Source organism: Hordeum vulgare, chromosome 3H (assembly GCF_904849725.1).
Source record: "Hordeum vulgare subsp. vulgare chromosome 3H, MorexV3_pseudomolecules_assembly, whole genome shotgun sequence".
Classification (NCBI taxonomy): Eukaryota; Viridiplantae; Streptophyta; class Magnoliopsida; order Poales; family Poaceae; genus Hordeum; species Hordeum vulgare.
Window position 1 is genome coordinate 253,277,420 of NC_058520.1, and position 24,906 is coordinate 253,302,325.

At 47.2% G+C, this 24,906-nt stretch overlaps 1 protein-coding gene across 1 annotated transcript in view; it reads left to right on the forward strand.

The window, feature by feature from the left end:
- Positions 1–19,935: 19,935 nt before the first annotated feature.
- Positions 19,936–24,906, forward strand: part of LOC123443622 (sec-independent protein translocase protein TATC, chloroplastic) — a 32,738-nt gene continuing 27,767 nt past the window's right edge. Inside the window, exon 1 of the mRNA XM_045120095.1 lies at positions 19,936–20,380. Coding sequence (XP_044976030.1) covers positions 20,128–20,380 — 253 coding nt within the window. The 5' untranslated portion in view covers positions 19,936–20,127. The remainder of the gene's footprint in view (positions 20,381–24,906) is intronic.

Sequence of the window (24,906 nt, forward strand, 5' to 3'; positions counted from 1 at the left end):
CCGACCACATACCTCCATAGTTTTTCCTCTAGATCGCGTTTCCGCGGAGCTCGGGCGGAGCCCTGCTGAGACAAGATCATCACCAACCTCCGGAGCGCCGTCACGCTGCCGAATAACTCTTCTACCTCTCCGTCTCTCTTGCTGGATCAAGAAGGCCGAGATCATCGTCGAGCTGTACGTGTGTTGAACGCGGAGGTGCCGTCCGTTCGGTACTAGATCATGGGACTGATCGCGGGATTTTTCGCGGGGCGGATCGAGGGACGTGAGGACATTCCACTACATCAACCGCGTTCTCTAACGCTTCTGCTGTACGATCTACAAGGGTACGTAGATCACTCATCCCCTCTCGTAGATGGACATCACCATGATAGGTCTTCGTGCGCGTAGGAAAATTTTTGTTTCCCATGCGACGTTCCCCAACAACTAAGCTGTTGGGTTAGCTTGCCACGTCGACCCCCACCGGAGGGTGGTCGCCGACGACCAGGCCCGCGGCGGAGTGCTCACCGGAGGTGACCTAGACGGCGCTGCACAGCACCAATACGCACGCGGTTTGCAGCTACAGCATGCTCGCGAAGTGGCCGATCTGGCAGGACCATCTGGGGAGGCTAGGGTCGCCGGGAGAGGCGTCGGCGACGAGCCGGAGCGGCGGCCGAAGCTCGGCCTTCTATGAGGGGCGGTTCTAGGGCACGAGGAGGGCAGCTGGAGGGCTCGACACGCTCCTGGAGGCTCCAGGAGCTCGAATCCTAGCTCGGGCGCGTGGATCGGTCATCACAGCGACGGCAGCGACATGGCCGGCAGCGAGAAGCTCTCGGCCTTGGTGGGTAACTAGGATACGATGCACGGGAGAGCGTGGGGCGAGAGGGAAAACGACGACGAGCTCACGGCGGTTCCGATGGCGCTGAAGAGGGGCTCGGGGATGCGCCGGAGGAAGCAAATCGACGGGAGAGGTCCGGCGGCCGGAGGTGGAAGACGACGGCGTTGCGGGCGTTGCAGGGCTCGAGGAAGCTTCGGCTTCTGCAGAGATGACCAGGGCGACGAGGCGGAGCTAATGGCGTGCTCTGGGAGGGAATCCTATGGCCAGGGGCACGGGCGGCTCGAGCTCGAGCTCGGCTCTAATGGCGGCAGCAAGGAGGAGGAGGAGATCCGGAAGGAGGAAGAGAACCGAGGCGGGGAATGGATAGGGGAGGCTCTGGGGAGCTTATCCCCGTCGTCGCCAGCGCGAGGCGGCGGCCAGGCAGGCACGCAGGTGCGTGCCGCGCCGGAGGGGGCGGCGGCCACCTCCTGCTGCCTACTGGCGCGAGGGAGGGGACGAGCCAGGGATGGGCCGGGCCAGGCTTAGGCGACAGGTAAGGTTTTTTCCATTTTTTCTGTTTTTGTTTTTCTGTTTTGCTAATTATTGTTTTGCTAATTAATTCAGCTCCAAAACAAAGAGTAAAAACTATTTTAGACCTCCTGAAATATTTGTTATAATATCCCCAACCATTTCCAAGCTTTTCAACATTTTTGGAAATTTATAGTTTCTGATTTCAAATTTAAAATTTGAAACCAGTAGCCTTTTTCATTTATTCAAAAAGCTTAAGGTGTCAAGAAAATAGTTTTATCCAATGCTCATTTACTTTCATGATTTATCAGAAAGGTTGAACATTTCTTGAGGCCATTTTGGGTTCATTGATTTTGAACTAGTTTGAGATTTCCTTTAATTGAAATGGTGGCTAGGGTTTGGAGTTTTTCCTTTGCGACTTTGTTGCTTTTGTTGAAACTTCTTAGATGCAAATGCAAAGAAGACATGAGCAAAATGCTATCTTGCTTAAGGGTTAGGGATGTGACAGTTTGCTGCTGGTTGATATGCCAATTGCCCAAATTGTCATAATGTTGTACCAGAAGTACACGAAGTATACAGATTGCTACAGACTGGTCTGTTTTTGATAAATTCTATTTTTGTTGTGTTGATTGCTTATTTTGATGAAACTATGGATAGTATCGGGGGGTACTAGCCATGGAAAAATGAGAATACAGTAATCTAACACCAATATCTAACACCATGGAAAAAAAGAGAAGATACGCGGGGAACTTGAGAACCAAGGCAAAGGACCCCGACGGAGGTTACAAGCCCCCTAGGCGCGGCCGGGGGGCGCGCCTAGCAGGCTTGTGGGCCCCCTATGGCTCCTCTGCCCTACTTCTTCTGCCTATAAATCCCCAAAAAATCCAAAACCACGGGAGAGAGCCACGAAAATACTTTTCCGCCGCCGCAAGCTTATATCTCCGCAAGATCGCATCTGGGGCATGTTCTGGTGCCCTGCCGGAGGGGGGATTCGGACACGGAGGGCTTCTTCATCAACATCATTACCTCTCCGATGATGCGTCAGTAGTTCACCATAGACCTTCGGGTCCATAGCTAGTAGCTAGATGGCTTCTTCTCTCTCTTGGATCTTCAATACAAAGTTCTCCATGATCTTCATGGACATCTATCCGATGTAATCTTCTTTTGCAGTGTGTTTGTAGAGATCCGATGAATTGTGGATTTATGATTAGATTATCTATGAATCTTATTTGAGTTTCTTCTGATCTCTTATATGCATGATTTCATATCCTTGTAATTCTCTTCGAGTTGTGGGTTTTGTCTGGCCAACTTGATCTATGATTCTTGCAATGGGAGAAGTGCTTGGTTTTGGGTTCATAACATGCGGTGACCTCACCGAGTGACAGAAGGGGTAGCGAGGCACGCATCGTGTTGTTGCCATCAAGGGTAAAAAGATGGGGTTTATATCTATTGCATGAATTTATCCCTCTACATCATGTCATCTTGCTTAAGGCGTTACTCTATTTGTCATGAACTCAATACACTAGATGCATGCTGGATAGCGGTCGATGTGTGGAGTAATAGTAGTAGATGCAGAAAGTATCGGTCTACTTGTCTCGGATGTGATGCATATATGTATGATCATTACCTTAGATGCCGTCATGACTTTGCGCGGTTCTATCAATTGCTCGATAGTAGTTCGTTCACCCACCGTAATATTTGCTATCATTTGAGAAGCCTCTAGTGAACACTATGCCCCCGGGGTCTACTTCACATCATATTTTCAGCCTTACACTTTTACTTTGTTGCACTTTCCGCCTTCAGATCTCACCTTGCAATCAATCGTGAAGGGATTGACAACCCCTTTGTAGCGTTGGGTGCAAGTTTGCTGTTTTTGCGCACGTACGGTGGAGACATGGTTTGATACTCCTACTGGATTGATACCTTGGTTCTCAAACTGAGGGAAATACTTACTGCTACTGTGTTGCATCACCCTTTCCACTTCAAGGGAAAAACCAACGCAAGCTCAAGAGGTAACAGTGACCTCCTCTGAGGTCCCCTCCTTGGTTCTCAAGTCTCATGCATGTCTTTTGTTATGGAAACAATCATTCCGCAGGTTTTATTCCGTTTGGACTCCGTTAAATATTCTCCTGTGAAAAAGGTCAAAAACACGGAAAAAAACAGGAACTGGCACCGGGCACTGAGTTAATAGGTTAGTCCCAAAAAATATATAAAATAGCATATTCATGCATATAAAACATCCAAAGTTGACAAGATAATAGCATGGAACCATCAAAAATTATAGATACGTTGGAGACGTATCAAGCATCCCCAAGCTTAACTCATGCTCGTCCTCGAGTAGGGAAGTGATAAAGACTGAATTTTTGATGTGGAATGCTACCTAACATATTTGTCCTTTGTTACTTCTTTCTTGTGGCATGAATGTTCAGATCCGTAAGATTCAGAACAATAGTTTACTATTGACATGAAAACAATAATACTTCAAGCAAACTAGCAAAGTGATCATGAACTTTTGAAGTAACAAGGCCAAAGAAAGTTATCCCTACAAAATCATATAGTCTCGCTATGCTCCATCATCCCCACACAACGAATTTAAATCATGCACAACCCCGGTATTGGCCAAGTAATTGTTTTCGCATTCTTACTTTCTCAAACTTTTTCAACTCTCACGCAATACATGAGCGTGAGCCATGGATATAGCACTATTGGTGGAATAGAGTGTGGTGGAGGTTGTGAGGCAAAAAGGAGGAGATGGTCACATTGACTTGGCGTATTAATGGGCTATGGAGATGCCCATCAATAGATATCAATGTGAATGAGTAGGGATTACCATGCAACGGATGCACTTAGAGCTATAAGTGTGTGAAAGCTCAAAAGGAGAACTAGTGGGTGTGCACCCAACTTGCTTGCTCACGAAGACCTAAGGCAATTTTGAGGAAGACCATCATTGGAATATACAAGCCAAGTTATAAAATGAAAATTCCCACTAGTATATGGAAGTGTCAAACCAAGAGACTCTCTATCATGAAGAACATGGTGCTATTTTGAAGCACAAGTGTGGAAAAAGGTAGTAGCATTGTCCCTTCTCTCTTTGTCTCTTTTTTTTTGGTGGGCATCTTTGGCCTTTTTTTTATTTCCTCACATGGGACAATGCTCCAATAATGACGATCATCACACTTTTATGTACTCCCAACTCAATACTTAGGACAATGATGACTCTATAGGAAATGCCTCCGGCAGTGTTCCGGGATGTGCAAGGATCTAGCTTAGCCTATGACGTTGTAACATCTCGCTAGCTATCTTACGATCATGCAATGACAATATGAAAGTGATGGCACAAGTCATGAGACGGAACGGTGGGAGTTTATGGCAATATATCTCGGAATGGCTATGAAAAATGCCATAATAGGTAGGTATGGTGGCTGTTTTGAGGAAGGTATATGGTGGGTTTGTGCACCGGCGAAATTTGCGCGGCACTAGAGAGGCTAGCAATGGTGGAAGGTGAAAGTGCATCTATACCATGGACTCACATTAGTCATCAAGAACTCATATACTTATTGCGAAAGTTTTATTAGTAATCGAAACAAAGTGCTAAACGCATACTCCTAGGGGAAGGGTTGGTAGGTGTTAACCATCGCGCGATCCCGACCGCCACACAAAGGATGACAATCAAGAAAATCAATTATGCTCCGACTTCCTAACATAGCGGTTCACCATACGTGCATGCTACGGGAATCACTAACTTCAACACAAGTATTTCTAGATTCACAACACCCTACTAACATAACTCTAATATTACCAAATCCATGTCTAAAAACTTAATTGTTAGGAATCAAACTTCTCTTACTAATCAATGCACTTGAATTATGGAAGTTTTTATTGTATCCTCTTCGGATGCCTATCATCTTTAGGACTACTTTCATAGCACAAGCCAATTACCAAGTTACTGAGAGAGAGCACTCTCAAAAAGATATAAGTGAAGATCGAGAGTTTTTATTTCTACAAAATATGACACCTCCGTGCTCTAAAAATATTTAAGTGAAGCACTAGAGCAAAATTATCTAGCTCGAAAGATATAAGTGAAGCACATGCGAGCTAAATTGCCTAACTCAAAAGATATAAGCGAAGCTCAATGAGTATTCTAGCAAATTCACGATGAGTGCATGTCCCTCTCAAAAAGGTGTGCAGCAAGGATGATTGTGACACAACAAAAAGAAAATACTCCTATAATACACGACGCTCCAAGCAAAACACATATCATGTGGTGAATAAAAATATAGCTACAAGTAACGTTACAGATGGATTGAAGACGAAAGAGGGGATGCCTTCCCGGGGCATCCCCAAGCTTAGGCTTTTTGGTGTCTTTGAATTTGGCTTGGGATGCCTTGGGCATCCCCAAGCTTGAGCTCTTTCCACTCTTTATCCCATTTTCCATGAGAACATCACCCGAAACTTGAAAATTTCACAACACAAAACTTAAACAGAAACTCGTGATATCATTAGCATAAGAAAACAAACTACCAACTCTTTAGGTACTGTAGTAAACTTGATTTCTATTTAGATTGATATTAGATTACTGTATTCTCACTTTTCCATGGCTAGTACCCTCCGATACTATCCATAGTTTCAGCAAAATAAGCAATCAACACAACAAAAACAGAATCTGTCAAAAACAGACCAGTCTGTAGCAATCTGTATACTTCGTATACTTCTGATATCCCAAAAATTCTGAACACTGATGACCATTAGGGAAATTGGCATATTAACCAGCAGAAAAAATAATCAACTCAAAAGCTCTTTCTATATAGGAATGAAAAATAATTTCGTGAGCACAAAGTTTCTGTCTTTTTCAGCAAGATCAAATAACCATCACCAAAACTAGTCATAAATGTTTTACTTGGCACAACGACAAAAAGAAACACAAAAAACACAATCATAACAGAATTATGATGGTGTGGACACAACAAAACAGAAAGCAAAAAAGCAATGATAAATTCATTGGGTTGCCTCCCAACAAGCGCTATTGTTTATAACAAACAGAGTAACGCCTTAAGCAAGATGACATGATGTAGAGGGATAAATTCATGCAATAGATATAAACCCCATCTTTTTACCCTTGATGGCAACAACACGATACGTGCCTCGCTACCCCTTCTGTCACTGGGTGAGGACACCACACGGTATGAACCCAAAACCAAGCACTTCTCCCATTGCAAGAATTATAGATCAAGTTGGCCAAACAAAACCCACAACTCGAAGAGAATTACAAGGATACGAAATCATGCATATAAGAGATCAGAGGAGACTCAAATAATATTCATAGATGATCTGATCATAAATCCACAATTCATCGGATCTCGACAAACACACCGCAAAAGAAGATTACATCGGATAGATCTCCATGAAGATCATGGAGAACTTTGTATTGAAGATCCAAGAGAGAGAAGAAGCCATCTAGCTACTAGCTATGGACCCGAAGGTCTGTGGTGAACTACTCATGCATCATCGGAGAGGCAATGGTGTTGATGAAGAAGCCCTCCGTGTCCGGATCCCCCCTCCGGCAGGGCACCAGAACGTGCCCCAGATGGGATCTTGCGGAGACAGAAACTTGCGGCGGCGGGAAAGTATTTTCGTGGCTCTCTCTGGTATTTTTAGTTTTTTTGGAGAATTTATAGGTGGAAGAAGTAGGGCAAGGGAGCGACGGGGAGCTCACAAGCCTGCTAGGCCCGCCCCCCTAGGCCGGGCCTGGGTGTCTTGTGACCTCCTCCGAGGTCATGTGCCTTGGTTCTCAAGTCTCCTCGTGTCTTCTGTTATGGAAAAATCATTCCACAGGTTTTATTCCGTTTGGACTCCGTTCAAAATTCTCCTCTGAACAAGGTCAAAAACACGGAAAAAACAGGAACTGGAACTAGGCACTGAGTTAATAGGTTAGTCCCGAAAAAGATATAAATAGCATATTCATGCGTATAAAACATCCAAAGTTGACAAGATAATAGCATGGAACCATAAAAAATTATAGATATGTTGGAGACGTATCATTGCACCCCAACACTGGTGCTGCAACTTAACAGGTTTGGGGTTGTTTCTAAAACATGGGGTTTCACCAAGTTTGAGCTCCATTGTACAAGTTTAGCTTTGTAAACTTGAAAACACTTCAATTTGACCAGATATGTCCCTTCCATAGAGAGTGTGCGAAAACTAAGTCCCATAAATCCCATTTTTGGTGTGGAACCCTCATTTGAGGTATTAGGCACTCCTGCAAAGTTTCAACATCATTGGATAAACTTTGCTATGTAGAGTTGCTCTAACTTCAATCTGGACAGAAGGGGTTTTAGGGTTATTTGGGGTTCTTAATCAGCTTGGATCAAGGTGAAACTTTATGTGGACACCAAATATGGCTTAGGGATACTGCTGGAATTTTCTAGGATTTTATTGAGAATATTACCTTTGGAAATATTTCAAAAAGTCAAAACAGACAGAAATGGCTTCCAGGGTTTTATTCAAATAATTATAATATAAAATAGGGTTTAAAATCTTATGTATGGAAAATATATGTCCTTCTGATCATCTCCAAATTTAATCAGATTTTTCTAAGGCAGAAAAGTATTTTTCCATGTAGGAATACCAATTTTGGCCTCAGAAATGGACATGCAATTAAATTAGGGAAATAATTATTTTGTGGTTTTGGAATATAAAGACAAGTTAAAATCAGATCACCAACTTTGGGTAGAAACACCTCTTGCCATCAAGGGCATGTAGTGCATCTCAAAGTAGGGTTTTTACCTTGATCAGAAACAAGTAAAGGTTCCTAGAAACAATTCAATATTGTGAAATGGGTTTTTATCATCTCATGATCACACACACAAGCATACAATGACAATCATGGCACTCACATAATTTGTTTTGAAAAAGTTTTAACAAGCTCAGATTTTCACAATGCAAAGAATGTGGTAGTAAAAACAGGGTGTGACACTTTCCAAAAACCCTCCCGCCCGCGCACGCACCCCGGCCGCTTGCCATGGACATCGACCTCGATGCCGTCACTGGCCTCGCCTTCCTCGCCTCGTTCGGCATCACGATCGCCCCCTCCCGCAAAGGTAAGCCTCGCGTCCCCCGCAAGACCACCACCGCGCCCCTCGCAAGACTGTCATAGCACCCAAGAAGAAGAAGGAACGACGCCTCAAGAGCGGGCTAGGGAGTCAGTGAAGAGAAAGGGTCGGAGGCATGCGACAGACGCAAGGGACGAAGTAGCGGTTGTCGCAATGCAGCAGGAGGATATCGTTGTAATCGTTGTACGCGTCGCGACAACAACAAGGGAGGCACTATTGTACCTAGGGTTAAACCCTGGCCAGCAGAGACTCATCAACGCCGACGTGGCTGCGACCAGCATAGGCTCGTCTGCGTCCCCTCAGATGGCGTTGCGAGAGTCGCCCCACGCATCGATGACTTAGCCTATCCCGGCTTCCACTTCTACCCGCAAGCCTCCTGCCTCTCCAGGGAATGCTCATTGGAGGTGAGTGTGGTGGCGCCATCTACGCCTGCGTTCGCGCCCATCGACCTTAACCCCACACCGGTAGCCGTTGGTTCGTCATCCGATGGGGCGAGGAAACGCACACGGGAGATGTCAGCCACACGCTCTTCGGCACCCACAACCTCTTCGACGGAATGTTGACAGCTGTCCACAATGAGAGGGCCAACCGCTTCATGCAGAGGATCATCTTCGAGGGTGTTGCGGCTGCCGTAGGTGGTGCCTCCATGGCTGCGTCTAGCTACGATCCCAAAGAGACCCAAAGCGAGGACGCCCAAGGCTGGCATGCAGCCCACTTTCATGCAAGATCAGGTCGGCCTCGACATGGACGGCTTCCCGCCCGGCCACGTGTTTTCGGATGACTATGACCTTGAGGAATAGGATAAGGTGGACATCGATAGGGAGCCTTTGTTCGAGGACGATCTCGCCAACCAAGTGAGGGATCGATAGAAGATGTGTCTAGAGGGGGGTGAATAGACTACTTGTCAAGATAAAACTTCTAACCTAACCCAATTTCAAGGAAGGCAGAAATCTAGCAGTTGTAACAAGTCTAGGTCACCCTACACAAGCAGTTCTAAGAGTATAGCAACGGAAAGTAAAACATGCAAGTGTAATGTAGAGGGGTAAGGTAAGGAGATCAAACACATGAGGTTGACATGGCGATTTTTGGCATGGTTCTGATAGGTGGCGCTATCGTACGTCCATGTTAGTGGAGACTTCAACCCACAGAGGGTAACGGTGCGAGAGTCCATGGAGGGCTCAACCCACGGAGGGTCCACAAAGAAGCGGCATTGTCTATCCCACCACGTCTTCCGTCCACGCATGACTAGACTTACTCACGGTAGATCTTCACAAAGTAGACGATCTCCTTGCCCTTACAAACATCTTGGTTCAACTCCACAACACGAAGTAGGAGTCACCCAAGCGACACTTAACCAATCTAGGAGGCAACACCCTCCAAAAGGTAATAGATGTCGTAGATCAATGAACTCCTTGCTCGTGTGCTTCTAAAGATAGTCTCCTCAACACAAATCACTCTCTCACAGAATATACATGGGTAAGAGAGGTTGATTTGGTGGAAAGCAGTTTGGGGAGGCTAGAGATCAAGATTCAAATGATTGGATTGGAATATCTTGGTCTCAAAACATGAGTAGGTGGTTCTCTCTCAGAAAATGGATCTGGAAATGAAGTGTATGTGTTCTGAGTGCTTCTCCCACGAATGAGAGGTGGGTGAAGGGGTATATATAGGCAACAACCAAAATCCAACCATTACACACAAAAGAGCAAACTCAGTGACACCGAAGTTGGCAACTCGGTGGTACCAACTAACACTAAAGGTGTGAACTTTTGAATCTCGGTGAGACCGATATATGAAACTCGGTGGCACCAAAAAGGTGACTAGCGGTCAGATGGCCAAACTCTGTGGCACCGATATTAAAACTCGGAAATTCCGATTTTGTATATCTTGGCAACAGAATGTTGGTCACACTGAACTCAGTAGCACCGATGCAGTTTTGGTTGCACCGATTGGTGGGAATGGCTAGGGTTCTATCTGAGGTTCAAACTCAGTGGATCCGATGTGGAAATGTTGGTGACACCAAATTTGTGAATGTGGAACTTGACAGAGTGGATATGTGGGAAAAAGGACTGAGTATTTTGGTGGCTAGCTTTGAGCATTTGAGCAATTAGTTCATTTTACTACCTCACCCCCTTTTAATAGTATGGGCTTTCCTATGGACTAAAAAGTGATTTCTCACAAATATAAAATGAAGAGTCTTCTATCTTGAAGGTTGAGCAAATATTATTCCTTTCTAGCATCCAGGGGCATCTCCACATAAACCTTAAGCCATAGCTCTCCATGGACTAATCATGAAATATGTAGGTAAAATTATTAGTCCTAGAGACAATGTATGTTGTCATGAATTATCAAAATCACCAAGGGGCCATATTTGCTTTCAATCTCCCCCTTTTTGGCAATTGATGACAACATACAATCAAAGCTTCAAATAAAGATATTCATAAGGATATGACAACTTCGAAGGAAATATGACCGGTACAAGCTCCCCCTAAATGTGTGTAGTACCTTTAAATGATAGTTGCTTTGGAATGCATGGGCACACACAAGGTAGAAGGACACGACAATTCATCGGAATCTTGGCTATATGCATCAAACATATGTGAAAGAAAGACTTCCATGTTTAAGACTGCCTCTTGCAAACAATATGTGCAAGAAACAAGAGGTCATCATGAACAAGGATATGATGCATATACTTACCTTGAGGATCTTGAGCGTCTTGACATAGGAGTACACTTGGGAAAACAAATGTTAGATAACACAAGAGTACCCTGTTGTAAAGATGCAAAGAAATTCAAAAGTACCAAGAAATTGAAGACATGGTTAAGATATGATTTGATGAAAGAATATGTCTCCAAGAAACAAGAACGTTTATCCCCGAAAAATGAGTATGTAAAGTTTCCTCTCCCCCTGAATCATGGCATGTAGATATTGGGAGTAGGTAGGGAAAATAAGTTCAAACCAATAAAGCCAATTAAAATGGTATTTATCTCTCCCCCCTAATGTGTAGGGTTTGATACAAGTGTCTCCCCTTAGTGTTGTTGCTCCCTCTTTTGTATAAGCTTCTTGATAGTATTTGATATTATTTATCCGCTATAAATAGGTTCACTGAATGGAAGCTTTGATGATATTTCTCGCCCTTTGGCACAATTACCAAAAAGAAAGGTCGGTGGGTAAGGGCTCGTTGAGAGAATAAAGAGGATTCTGGATACTTCTCTCCTTTGTAAGGGTTCCTGGAAATTGTCTTTTCTCCCCCTTAGATATTTTGTAGGGTTCATTGAATGCTCTCCCCCTTAGGTATGAATAATATGTCCTTGAATGATCTCCCCCTAAGTTAGGGATCCTAGAGGATTCTAACTCTTATATTGCATTGGATCACTGAGATTCTTCTCCCCCTAGAGAAGTCGTCTCCCCCTAAGACAATAGTCCGGAAGTAATTATCACGACAACAAAGTCAGAAAAGTCGGAGTCATCGAGGCATAATGATTCGGTAGAACCGAGATTGATATTTATGCCTCTTAGAGAAATTGGTTGGATCGAGTTTCCCAAGTCGGTGAAACCGAGTAGCAATGATAGTCAACTCTTTAACAGAAAATAGGTTGATTGGAAGAATTATTTCAAAAGGTCAAGATTCCAAAAGAATGATGATTCCAAATGAGACACATAAACAAAAGTAAGAAGAATAAAAATGTTTTTTTTGTTTTTTTTTGTTTTTAATACACACATATATATGAGAGTGGAATGGTTCTAAGAATGTGAAAGATCAAATGTGAACGATATGATATTCTTCATCTAGATGTGGGGCGGTGACTAGGTCACCATATTATTGTATTTGACTTGAGGAGTCAAGCAAGGATGCTTGAGGTCATACTCATCGTTAAGCTCGAAATGGGGTTTCCATTTTTTGATTAAGCATTTTCATGTCTTCATATCAATTGAGTTGATTTACCTCATGACTTGGTGCAAAGCTTTATCAAGTATATGAGTACATACCTTCGAATGATGTTGATGACGTGGCATGTAGGTGAACTTGTTGTGGATGCTCAATGTTGATGATGATCATCTTGAGTTGGGAGCTATCCATGACGTTTTGGTTCATTTTTCACCTACAATGGTTAGTCATGCAAGGAAGAACATAATATATCCAAATGACATGAGTGAAATTCAATATCATAGAATTGTCAAGGATATGATTTTGTTGTCTTCTTCCTTCATCTTCGAAGAAAAGGTTGTTCATACTTGTCCATATCAAGATTGCTTTTGATGTGAGTTTATTGCAATCTTGTGGAGTGAATTTCTTCCAAGTACCTACAAAAGGTTAGATGCAATACAAGGGAGCATAGTTTCCGAGACATAAGATAGTCATATCAATGGTATCAAGGAGCAGTCAGTCAAGCTCATGCCCTTGCATGCATCTGAGTGAGTCTAGCTCAAGTTTGAAGCATCATTGATGTTCAAATCACTCCTCAAATGACATAACACTTTCTCATCAAGTGGTTTAGTGAAAATGTTAGCCAATTGTTTGTCAGTACGAACATGCCTGAGATCCATATCTCCTTTCGCAACATGATCATGGATGAAATGATTTCGCACTTGGATGTGCTTGGTTCTAGAATGTTGCATAAGATTATATGCAATCTTAATAGCACTTTCATTGTCACACAATAATGGGACTTTTCTAACATGAATTCCATAATCCTTAAGCGTTTGAGACAACCATAGTATGAGCACAACATGATCCAGCGACAATGTATTTAGCTTCGGTAGTTGATAAGGATACCGAGTTCTGTTTCTTGGATGTCCAAGAGACAAGAGATCTCCCAAAAAATTGACATGTAACCGAGGTGGATTTTCTATGAACCTTGTGTCCAACATAGTCCGAGTCGGAATAGCCAACAAGATCAAAGGAAGATCCCTTGGGATACCATATGCCAAAGTTTAGTGTATGTATAAGGTATCTCACTATCCGTTTCACAACCAATAGATGACACTCTTTAGGTGATGCTTGATAGCGGGCACACATGCAAACACTTAGCATGATATTAGGACGAGAGGCACATATATATAACAATGATCCAATCATTGATCGATAAACCTTTTTATCAATGAGTGCATCATCCCTTGTGAGGTCAAGATGTACATAGATATATCAATGATCCAATCATCCTGATCAAGTCCTTGGTGTACTTGGTTTGAGAGATGAACGTACCTTCTCTCGACTGTTTGATTTGCAATCCAAGGAAGAACTTCAGTTCACTCATCATGAGCATCTCACACTTCTCTGACATTAGCTTTCCAAATTTTTCACTAAAATGTGGGTTAGTAGAGCCAAAGATAATATCATCCACATATATTCGACAAACAAATAGTTCGCCATTTACTCTTCTAGTGAATAAGGTAGCATCGATTTTGCCAATTTCAAAACCCTTTTCAATGAGAAACTTTGTTAGGCATTTGTACCAAGCTCTAGGTGCTTGTTTAAGACCATATAAAGCTTTACGAAGTTTGTAAACATGATCAGGTTTCTTAGGGTTCACAAAACCAGGAGGTTGTTAACATAAACTTCCTCTTCAATTTCTCCATTGAGAAAGGCACTTTTAATATCTATTTGGTAGAGAGTTATATCATGTTGATTGGCATAATCTATAAGAATACGAATGGCTTCAAGTCTAGCAACAGGAGCATAAGTCTCACCATAGTCCATACCTTCGACTTGCGTGTATCCTTGGGCTGCCACACATGCTTTGTTGCATACAACTTGTTCGTCTTCATCTTGCTTGTTCTCAAAAACCCACCTTGTACCAATGATATTCTGCCCGCCTTCTGGTTTTTCAACAAGTGTCCATACTTGGTTCCTCTCGAAGTTGTGTAGCTCTTCATGCATGGCATTCACCCAATCTGGATCTTGGAGAGATTCTTCTACCTTCAAGGGATCAATGCTAGATATGAAAGAATAATGCTCACAAAAGTTAGCTAGTTGAGTCTCAGAGCGAGTGATTCTTCCGTTGTTTATGTCGATGTAGATTTGTTTCAGCGGATGATCTCTGTCCATTCTTGCTCTAACTCTTGACAGCTTCTTCTTGTTGGATGGTGGATCTTCTTCTTCTTCATCATCATCTTGAGCATTATCATTGGCGTCATCTTCTCCTTGAGGTGGTGGTGAGGAAGGTTGAGGTGGATCATCAAGATGTTTCTCTTCCTCTTCTTCATCATGTCGTGTACCGCTTGTGGATGCTTCCATGTCGTTTTGCGATTTGCCTTGATGCAAAGTAGAAGCTTCCACTTGAGTTGATGAAGTGATTTCCTTCACCTCCATGGGACGAATCTTGCCAATGGACAAATCTTTGATAGCTTCCGAAGGTTCCTTATCTCCTACATCAATTGGCAATTGTTCGACTTGCAAACCGTTAGTCTCATCAATCTTCACATCTACCGTCTCTTCAACTTTTCGAGCAAAGTTGTTGTAGACATGGTAAGCGTGAGAGTTTGATCCGTAACCAAGAAGGAAACCTTCATAAGATTTAGGTGCAAATTTAGATTGACGATGTTTATCAAGAATATAGCACTTAGAGCCGAATACTCGAAAGTATCCGACTTGGGTTTTTCTACCGGTGAGTAGCTCGTATGCCGTTTTACCGAGAAGCTTGTGCAGGTAGAGTCAGTTTATGGCATGGCAAGCTGTTTCCATGGCTTCTGCCCTAAAGTGTCTTGGAGTCTTGTATTCGTCAAGCATCGTTTTTGCCATCTCTATGTGCGTCAGGTTCTTCATCTCAAGAACTCCATTTTGTTGAGGTGTGTACGTCGCCGAGAACTCATGTAAGATACCTTCTTCGTCAAGAAAAGTATCCACATTAGTGTTCTTGAACTCCGTTCCGTTGTCGCTCCGAACGTTCTTGATCTTCACTTCAAACTAGTTTTGAGCTTTTCGAGCAAAGTTCTTGAAGATCATTTGTACATGTGGCTTATCATTGAGAAAGAACACCCACATAAATCTGGAAAATCATCAACAATAACTAGACCATAAGAATTTCCACCGAGGCTCTTATAAGCGTTGGGACCAAAGAGATCCATGTGAAGAAGTTCGAGGGGTCATCCTGTGGTCATGATGTTCTTCATGGGATGACTTCCTCCAACTTATTTTCCTACTTGACAAGCACTTCAAAGTCTATCTTTGTCAAAGATAAAATCTTTAACACCAAGAATATGATCACCTTTGATGAGTTTGTCAAGATTACGCATACCAACATGTCCAAGCCTTCTATGCCATAACAAACCCTTAGAAGATTTTGCAATAAGGCATGTACGGGGTTTGGATATCTTAGAGAAATCAACAATGTATTGATCACCTCTATGGAAAGCAGTAAAGACGATGTTAGCATTGTCGCTATGAAACATTCAGCATTCAACTTTTGTAAATAGCACATCGGAACCGAAATCTGCTAGTCTAGATACGGAAAGTAGGTTGTAGCCAAGAAATTCTACTAGCATGACATTCTGAATGGAACTATCATGAGATACGACCACCTTACCAAGACCAAGTACCTCACCTTTGGAGTTGTCTCCAAAAGTCACATACCTCCGAGGTCCATGGTTTGGTGTAATCTCATGGAACATGTCTTTATCTCCGATCATGTGATCGGTACATCCACTGTTGAGACCTTACCACCGGTCATGTAGTCTTTAAGGTTAGCCATAAGATTAAGGTTCCTCGTGGTCTTCTCATACTCGGTGTCGAAGTTCTCATCGTCATCATAGTAGCCACGTTCCGCATAGTCATCATCGGATGAAGTTTCCTCGTAAGAGACAAAAGTTTCATCAGAAATTTGACTATGACAATGTTCAAGTCTATGCATTCGAATGGATTCAACAATGATGTTGTTGATGGTAATGACATTTCCTTTAGCACACATGAGGTCACGAAGCTCAAATAGGCATTTGTCGAAGTTAGGATCGGTTGGCTTCATCTTATGGAAAGCAATGTATTTGTGAACAATGATATCAAGATTTTTCAAGGAATAATTTGGATATCTTTTCTCTAAGTCTTTCCACAAGGTATGAGCCCACTCAAAGTTTTGCAACTGATTAATCACATTTCTTGGTAACCTCTAATGAAAAGATTGACAATGTTAAGATTACCAAGCATACTAACTTCATCATCATGAGAAGGATGTATGGGGTCAATGGGAGGCGCATGGGGGTATTCAATATACTTGCGCAAATGGAACTCATCGAATATATCAAGCATTTCATCTTTCCATTGTCTAAAGTACTCCCCATCAAGAATAAGCACTCTACAACTAAAAATCTGGGAACTAATCACATCCATCTTCCTCCAATGGCGGCTAAGCCAAGGTTTTGGAGACCTTGCTCTGATACCAATTGAGGGATCGATCCCTTAGTGTTGTTGCTCCCTCTTTTGTATAAGCTTCTTGATAGTATTTCTCCCCTATAAATAGGTTCACTGAATGGAAGCTTTGATGATATTTCTCCCTCTTTGGCACAATTACCAAACAGAAAGGTCGGAGGGTAAGGGCTCATTGAGAGAATAAAGAGGATTCTGGATACTCCTCTCGTTTGTAAGGGTTCCTGGAATTTGTCTTCCCCCCTTAGATATTCTGTAGTATTCATTGAATGTTCTCCTCCTTAGGTATGGATAAGAGGTCCTTGAATGGCCCCCCCTAAGTTAGGGATCCTAGAGGATTCTCACTCTTATATTGCATGGGAACACTGATATTTTTCTCCCCCTAGAGAAGTCATCTCCCCCTAAGACAATAGTCCGGAAGTAATTATCACAGCAACAAAGTCAGAAAAGTCGGAGTCAGCGAGTCATAATGAGTTGGTAGAACCGAGATTGATATTTAAGCCTCTTGGAGAAATCGGTTGGACCGGGTTTCCCAATTCGGTGAAACCGAGTTGCAATGATAGTCAACTCTTTAACAAAAAATAGGCTGATTGGAAGAATTGTTTCAAAAGGTCAAGATTCCAAAAGAATGATAATTCCAACCGAGACAGATATAGTATTGGCTTTCATATGGACTCAAAAGTGATTTCTCATAATATAGAATGGAGAGTCTTCTAGCTTGAAGCTTGAGACAATATTATTCCTTTCTAGCATCCAGGGGCATCTCCACATAAACCTTAAGCCATAGCTCTCCATGGAGCCTAATATATATATAGGTAAAAGCACTAGTCCAAGAGACAATGTATGTTTTCATGAATTATCAAAATCACCAAGGGAGCATATGTGCTTTCACCAAGCCGTTGGGGTGTAGCCCAAGCGAAAGAGCGAACGGACAAAAGCATACACAGCGGCTGAGGACAAGCTCCTTTGTGAGTGTTGGAGGGACATTGGGCAAGACCCCAAGGTCGGCGCCGAACAAAAGGCATCAACCTTTTGGATTCATGTCCATTGTGAGTTTCACGAACACAAGAAGTTTCCGTCATACCAAATGCAAAGCATGCACGGGTGGGTGTCCATTTCGAAGCGATGGAAGGTGATCCAAGAAGAATGCAATAAGTTTTGTTCCACTTACGAGAGCATCGAGACACGCACCGTGAGCGGCATCGGCATGCAAGACATGGTATGCATGCACGCACCCTTCTTTGTTTTCATGTTCATTCGCTAATATGCGTGTGTTTAAATCATTTGCAGGCATTCCAAGCTTTGGAGGCATTCCAAGCTTTGGAGGCATTCAAGCTCCAACACGAAGGCAAGTCCTTCAACCTTTATCATTGTTGGAGGATCATTAAAGATGAAGAGAAGTTCAAGCTCCAATATGCCGCCCTCATAGCGCATGAGGGAAGGAAGTCGTGAAGGAGGTTGGGGAGGGTGAGAAGCCACGACCGTGGGGAAAGACTAACTCCAGAGAAGGAGAACAAGCGGGATGCGGCATCGATCGCCTTGATCGCAACCATGGAGGGCATGATAGCAAGAAGGATTCAAGGGAGGAGCGGCGCCAACAAGACAAGGAAGAGCAAATGAACGCCTTCATGAAGATACAAAGGAGGAGGCTTGAGATGGAGGCGGAGAAGCAAGCCATGATGCTTGAGATGGAGGCGGATAAGCAAGCCAAGATGCTTGAGATCGAGGCCGCCAATGCCAAGACCAAGGCGAAAGAAGTGGCTCTCGCTAGCATGATGACGGGGGTAGAGATCATGAAGGTGGATCTCAACACCGTGTCGCCAAGGAAGAGACCGTGGTTCGAGAAGATGCATGCCGACATGCTCAAGATCGACACGAGTCATCTATGACGTCGAGCGCCATCCTTTTCTGTATGCTGGCAAGTACGCTGGCATGACCATGGTCGAACTCCCGTCCCTTTTTTTGTGCTGGCATGTGTGTCGGCCGTTGGCAAATGCGCCAACATGAACTGTTTTGTGAAGCTGGCCTGGTGCCGACATGAACTCTCGGCGATGGCATGATCGCTGGCTTGATCTACTTTTCAAATGTGTGCGCGGACATGAAATGGGTTGCGGGCTTTGGGCATACCGCCGAACCAAATCTTAAACGCGACGGACGTCGAGCGGGTGCCGACCTAAACGGATAAAAATCGGACACAAGCGTCGTCCATTTGGGTCGGCGCGTTGGAGTTGCTCTTATGTTGTTGTTTCTAAGGTTTTATTTTGGCCTTTTTAAACAAAAGATAATAAACATGAAAATTTACTAGTGCCAGCCGCACCCCCAACAAGCCCCGAGAGCACTTTTTAACCGCCGATGAATAAAAAACCTCCCACTCGCCCTCAACTTCTCAATTTTCATCGGATTTGACCAAAAAATGCGTCGGCATCCCCAAGGCAAACCCCAGGGAGATGGAGGGCACAGGGGGGGGGAGGGGGCTAATTTCGCCGTTTTACAGTGCTAGCCCACCTGCGAGCGCCACTCTCCTCCCTTTCCCTCCCTGGCCCACCCACATGCCCCCTCCATACACATCCATCCTATCTCTCTGTCCCTCCATGCACACACGGACACGGCCATGGCAGCCCACACCTAGCACGCTTGCGCCGCCGCCGCCGCCGCTCGGTGGGAAGGGCGTGGAAGACCTCGAGGCACTTGTCGAGGAAGCGTCACTGGGGCGGAGCTCGCGGTCGGGGCAGAGGGCACCAGGGCGGAGGGCCTCCGACCTGTCGTCCTTGCTTAAGGCGCTCGATCTCTCCGTCCACTCGGAGTGGGCGCTCGTCGTCGAGGCCGCCGCGCTCAAGATGCTCGTCTGTGTGCTCGACCACGAGGGCTGCCACGACGCTATCTCCGACCTGTCGATGAAATGACGCTGCCTTCATGAGCCCCAACACTGTTCTTAGAGACACAACGAGTGAAAAATGTACACTTTAGACTAAAATTTTCACCGGCAATCTCCTAAGCCGCGAAAAAAATAAAATGCCTCCTCGAATATCAAACGGCTGAAGATGCTCCTAGGGCATTGTACGGCCAATCTGTGAGGCGAAGTCTTCAAGCAGGTACGGCACACAACCTGATAAAAGTGTGGCCGGGGCGTGCTGGCGAGGACTTGTGTGGCCGGTAACAGCAGAAGCACATCCAGGCTTCTAAACAAATTCCTAAAAAAAAAGATTCTAAAAAAATGGCAGAAGCATATCCGAGGAGCCAGGGAGGAGAAGAAGAAGGTCTGGAAGCAACACCTACACGGAACTGGCTGTAGCAAGCAGAAAATTATCGGTTTATCACCTATCGAGCTCCCGCGAGAGACCATGGGAAGCGCAGGAGCGCTGCTCTCCCGCCCGCCACCGCAACTCGGCAGTATCCTCCTCCGTCGCCACCACATCTCCCTTCCCCATCTGTCCTCATGCACGCCCGAGCCCCTCCACTGCCGCCGCCGGCACCTTCGCTGTTCCGCCGTTGAGGGGAGCAGCGGCCAGGACACGAATTTGCCAGCGTCTCAAAGAGAAGAGTCTCCATCGAGCAGCCTCGGCGCCACCCTCCAAGATCCACTTGCAGGACGTGGTACGCCTCTAGCCTGTTCCCATGCTTTCTTGGTAGTATATTGTTGAGTTGAGATCTCGGAGGGATCTGGGCTATACTAGTTTAGTTGAACTCGCAAGTCAGGAGTATTAGTGGAACGATTGATTGGGCAATTGGAGGGTTTCAGAGGATCTGCACTTGAATGGCTACTAAATTTTCTGAGGAAGTTCTTTTTTCGAGAAAACGCAGTGAGATTCATGCGTTTCTTTGTATTGAAAAGTGAGATTCATGCGTTTCTTTGTATTGAAAAGGTAGAGTTTATGTTACAATCCTCCTAGGAGGGACAATACTGATGATGATTACACGTAGTTAGTGCACGTCCCAGGTCTGGGGGATGATGACGCGGAGGCCAGCCACTCCCGCCTTGGTCTAGAGGGACGCCTCGTCTTTGATCCTCGCAACCAGGTCGTTGGCCGAGGGTTGGGTGCCCTCGAACACGCAGCTGTTGCGGTGCTTCCAAATCATCCACGGGGTCAGCAGGGCCATGGAGGCGAAGCCTTTGCGCATGGGCGGAATACTCTGCTTGGCGCTATGCCACCAGGCAAGAAGGGAAGACTCGTGGCTGGGGTGTGTGCACGGCAAGCGAAGCCAGGTGATGACATCTTTCCGTACCTGCCTGGAGAAGGGGCAGTGGAGGTGCAAGTGGTCCATCGTCTCGGGGTCCTGGCAGCACAAGAGGCAAGGGTCGTGGTGCTGCAGCCCTCGTCGAGCCTAGCGATCTGAGTTCCAGCATCGGTCCTGGTCAGCAAGCCAATGGAAGAAGCGCACCCCGGGTGGTGCCCAACTCTTCCATATGAGCTTCGAGGAGGCGCTGGGGATGGATCCCTGGAAGGTAGCCTTGTAGTAAGACTTGGTAGTGTATGATCCATTCATGGTCCACTTCCAGGTGAGCTGGTCGGGCGTGTTGATCAGGATGGTGTGCTCGATGGTGTTCCAGAGGCGGATGTACTGACCAATCTCGTGGACGCCGAGAGTGCCCTCGATGTCGCTAGCCCAAGCATTGGCATTGAGCCCCTCCGCGACGGTCCGCACCTTCCTCTTGCGTGTGGGGATGCAGGCGTGGAGCTGCGGCGCTATCTCGCCGACGGATCGGCCGTCAATCCAGCGGTCATCCCAGAAAAGGGCCGAGAGGCCGTTTCCCAGGGTCATTGTGGTGCAGGTGAAGAACAGGGTGCGCTCATCCGCCGAGAACTGTAGGTCGAGCCCGCTCCACGCTCTGTCATGGTCGGTGCGGCTGAGCCATAGCCATCGCAGACAAAGTGCCAGCCCGGCGCGCTCGAGGTCTGGGATGCCAAGGCCTCCGAGCTCGATAGGACGGCAGGTCCGACGCCAGTTTACATGGCAGTTTCCCCCATTGGCAGCCTCGCGGCCAGCCCACAAGAAGCCGCGCTCAATCTTCTCAAGTTGCTTGATGGTTTTCTTGGGCGGCGCAAAGACGAGCAGTTGGTGAATGGGAACTGCGTAGAGGACTGATTTCACCGTCGCGAGGCGCCTAGCCTTGTTCATGAGCCAAGCCTTCCAAGACGGAAGTTGGCCCCGCACCTTGCACCTTGTCCACCAGGGGCTGCAGCTGCGCCGCCGTCGGTCGTCGGATCGTGAGTGGGATTCCCAGGTAGGTAACTGGGAGCTCGGCGATGGGACAACCGAGTAGTTGTATTGCAGCGGTTGCCGCGTCCTCGTCGCAGCGAATGAGGGTCGCCGTGCTCTTGGCGAAATTGACGTGGAGTCCGGAGGCGCGGCCGAAGAGGTGCAAGATTCCTTTGACAGTGGTGATCTCGGCCGGTGAAGGGTGGCAGAACAGCACGACGTCGTTTGCGTACAGCGAGATTGCTGGCACCGTGCGCCGCGGGTGGAGCTGCTGCATGATTCCCAGCGAGGTGGCCCGATTGACGCTGCGGGGACAACGGGTCGCCCTGCCGGAAGCCACGACGATGCCAAATGGGGGGGCCCGGGTCGCCATTGAGCAGCACCCTAGTGCTTGTTGAAGATAGCAGGATGGCCATCCATGCTCGGAAGCGAACGCCAAAGCCGTAGCGCTGCAGCACCTCGAAGACAAAAGGCCAGGAGATCGAGTCAAATGCCTTCGCCAGGTCCAGTTTGAGGAGGGCTTGTGGGGCTTTGAGCTGGTGGAGCAGCCGCGCAGATTGTTTGACGAGGACAAAGTTATCATGCAGGCTGCGCTCGGGGATGAATGCATTCTGGTTCGGGCTGACGAGGCGATCCAGCTGTGGGCCTAGGCGGAGTGAGAGCACTCTAGCGAACACCTTGGCGACGAGATGGATAAGGCTGGTCGGCCTGTAGTCCCCGAAGGTGGCGGCGTCGGCGCGCTTGGGGAGCAAGGCGAGCAGCGCCTGGTTGAGGCGAGCGAAACCCCGGCCGCGCATGTCATAGAGCTGCTGGAAGACATCCACTAGGTCTTGCTGCACTGTGTGCCAACAAGCGCGCATGAATTCTGCAATGATTTCGTCGCGGCCCGGTGCCTTGTGCGTGGGCAGGCGCTGGACAGCGTGCCAGATTTCATCGGCATCGAACGGCTCCTCGAGGTCGAGGAGGTCGTCGGCGGGCTCGATGAGCTCGTCAAGGTGAAGCGAGCACTCGCGGTCGACGGCAGTGCCAAGCAGGCCATCAAAGTGCAGGAAGGACGCGTCCACCATGTCGTTGTGGCTAGTGATCGCGTGACCATCCACGCTGATCGTGTGGATCATGTTCTTCTTCTTGCGGTAGGTGCTCTGGCGGTGGAAGGAGGTGTTGGCGTCTCCATCCTTCAGCGAGGTGATCCGTGCCCGCTGGCGGGCAATGGTGCGCTCAAGCGAGGCTAGCCCGAGGTAGGATATCTTCAGTTGGGAGCGCAACCAACACTAGTCGGTGGTGAGGGCCCGGTCCTCTTGCGCCTTGTCGAATTTGGGGATCAGCTCCCGTGCAATCGTGAGCTTGAGGCTGACGCCTCCGACCGAGCGAGCGCTCCAGCTAGTCAGCACTCTAGCTGTGGCCTGGAGGCGCAGCACCATGCACTTGAAGGGATCGGCGTGAGTGATGGAGTTCCAAGCCATGGAGACCACTTCCTGGAAGCCATCAAGGCGGAGCCAGAACTGCTCGAAGTGGAAGCGGCGGTGAGCGCGAGGCAGGGGCAGCAGTCCAGTAGCAGGGGCTATGGTCGGAGACGACGGACGCGAGGCAGCGGAGGTGGCACTCCCCATGTAGCTCTTCCTAGTCCGAGGTGCAGATGACGCAACCGAGGCGCACGAGCGTTGGCGGCGATTGCTCGTTCGACCAAGTGTAACGGCGGCCGTTAAGGTACACCTCTTTGAGCGCGAGGTCGTCGATCAGGCGACGAAACTTGCCCATCATGCGGCGGTTTAGGTTGCGGTTGTTCTTGTCCTCCACGCGATAGATAAGGTTGAAGTCCCCGCACAGCATCCAAGGCCCAGGGCAGCCGGCGCGCACGTCACGCAGCTCTTGCAGGAAGGCGATCTTCGCCACATCGGCCTGGGGTCCGTATACGACGGTAAGCCACCAGTGTGCGGCGCCGGGTGGCTGAGAGCGTGTTTGTAGTGAATGTCTGGTCGGAGAGGGTGATGGACCGGCTCTTCCAAGCCAAGAGTATGCCCCCGCGAGTGCCGGGGCCGGCAAATAGACGTATTCGTCAAACTCGGAACCAAGCGTCTCAAGGACGGTCGACGAGCAGATCAACTCCATTTTAGTTTCCTGAATGCATACAATGGAGGCCTCGGTGGTACATATCAGCGAGCGAATGGCCGTACAGCGAGCGCGCGCGTTCAGGCCGCGGGCGTTCCAGATGACAATCTTGAGGTCGTAATTCATGGGAACACGATCAACAAGGGCGCTGCACTAAGCGGTTAGGCCGCAATGGGGCCGCGTCCGGCGTGGTCGTGGTCGGCGCCGATCCCGGGAGGGGAGGCAGCTCAGAGCATCTCTAGTAATACCCTCGAACCCTCAAATCCTTAAACCAGTTTAAGGGTTGAAAATTGGCATTTTTTGGCACTTATAAGGGTTGAAAAACAGGGGCAAAGACTAGAACCCTCAAACCCAACCCTTATAATGGAATATTCCTGCGGATCGGCGAGGAGAGCTCGGGGCGGCCTCTTGCCGCGGGAGGCGGAGGGCGCGAGGGGCGTGGAGGCGGCCGGGGAGGTCGAGGGGGAGGCGGGCGGCGGCTGGGGAGGCCGAGGCGGGCAAGAGGCGGAGACGGCGACTAGGGAGGCCGAGGCAGGCGGAGACGGCGGCTGGGGAGGCCGAGGCGGGCGGCGGCGACGGAGGTCGAGGAGGCAGCGGCGGCGGGGGAGGTCGAGGCGGGCGACGGCTGGGGAGGTTGAGGCGGGCGGCGGCTCGAGAGGTGGAGGGGAGGCGGCCGGGGGGCGGGCCGGCGGCGGCGCGGGTGGGCACGGGAGGGAGTTGGGATGGGAAATTTCCCTCCCGCGCTAGGATGGATCGAAGTGAGGGTTGGGGTAGATTTCGCTCCCCAACCCTCACTTTTATAGGTCGGGAGA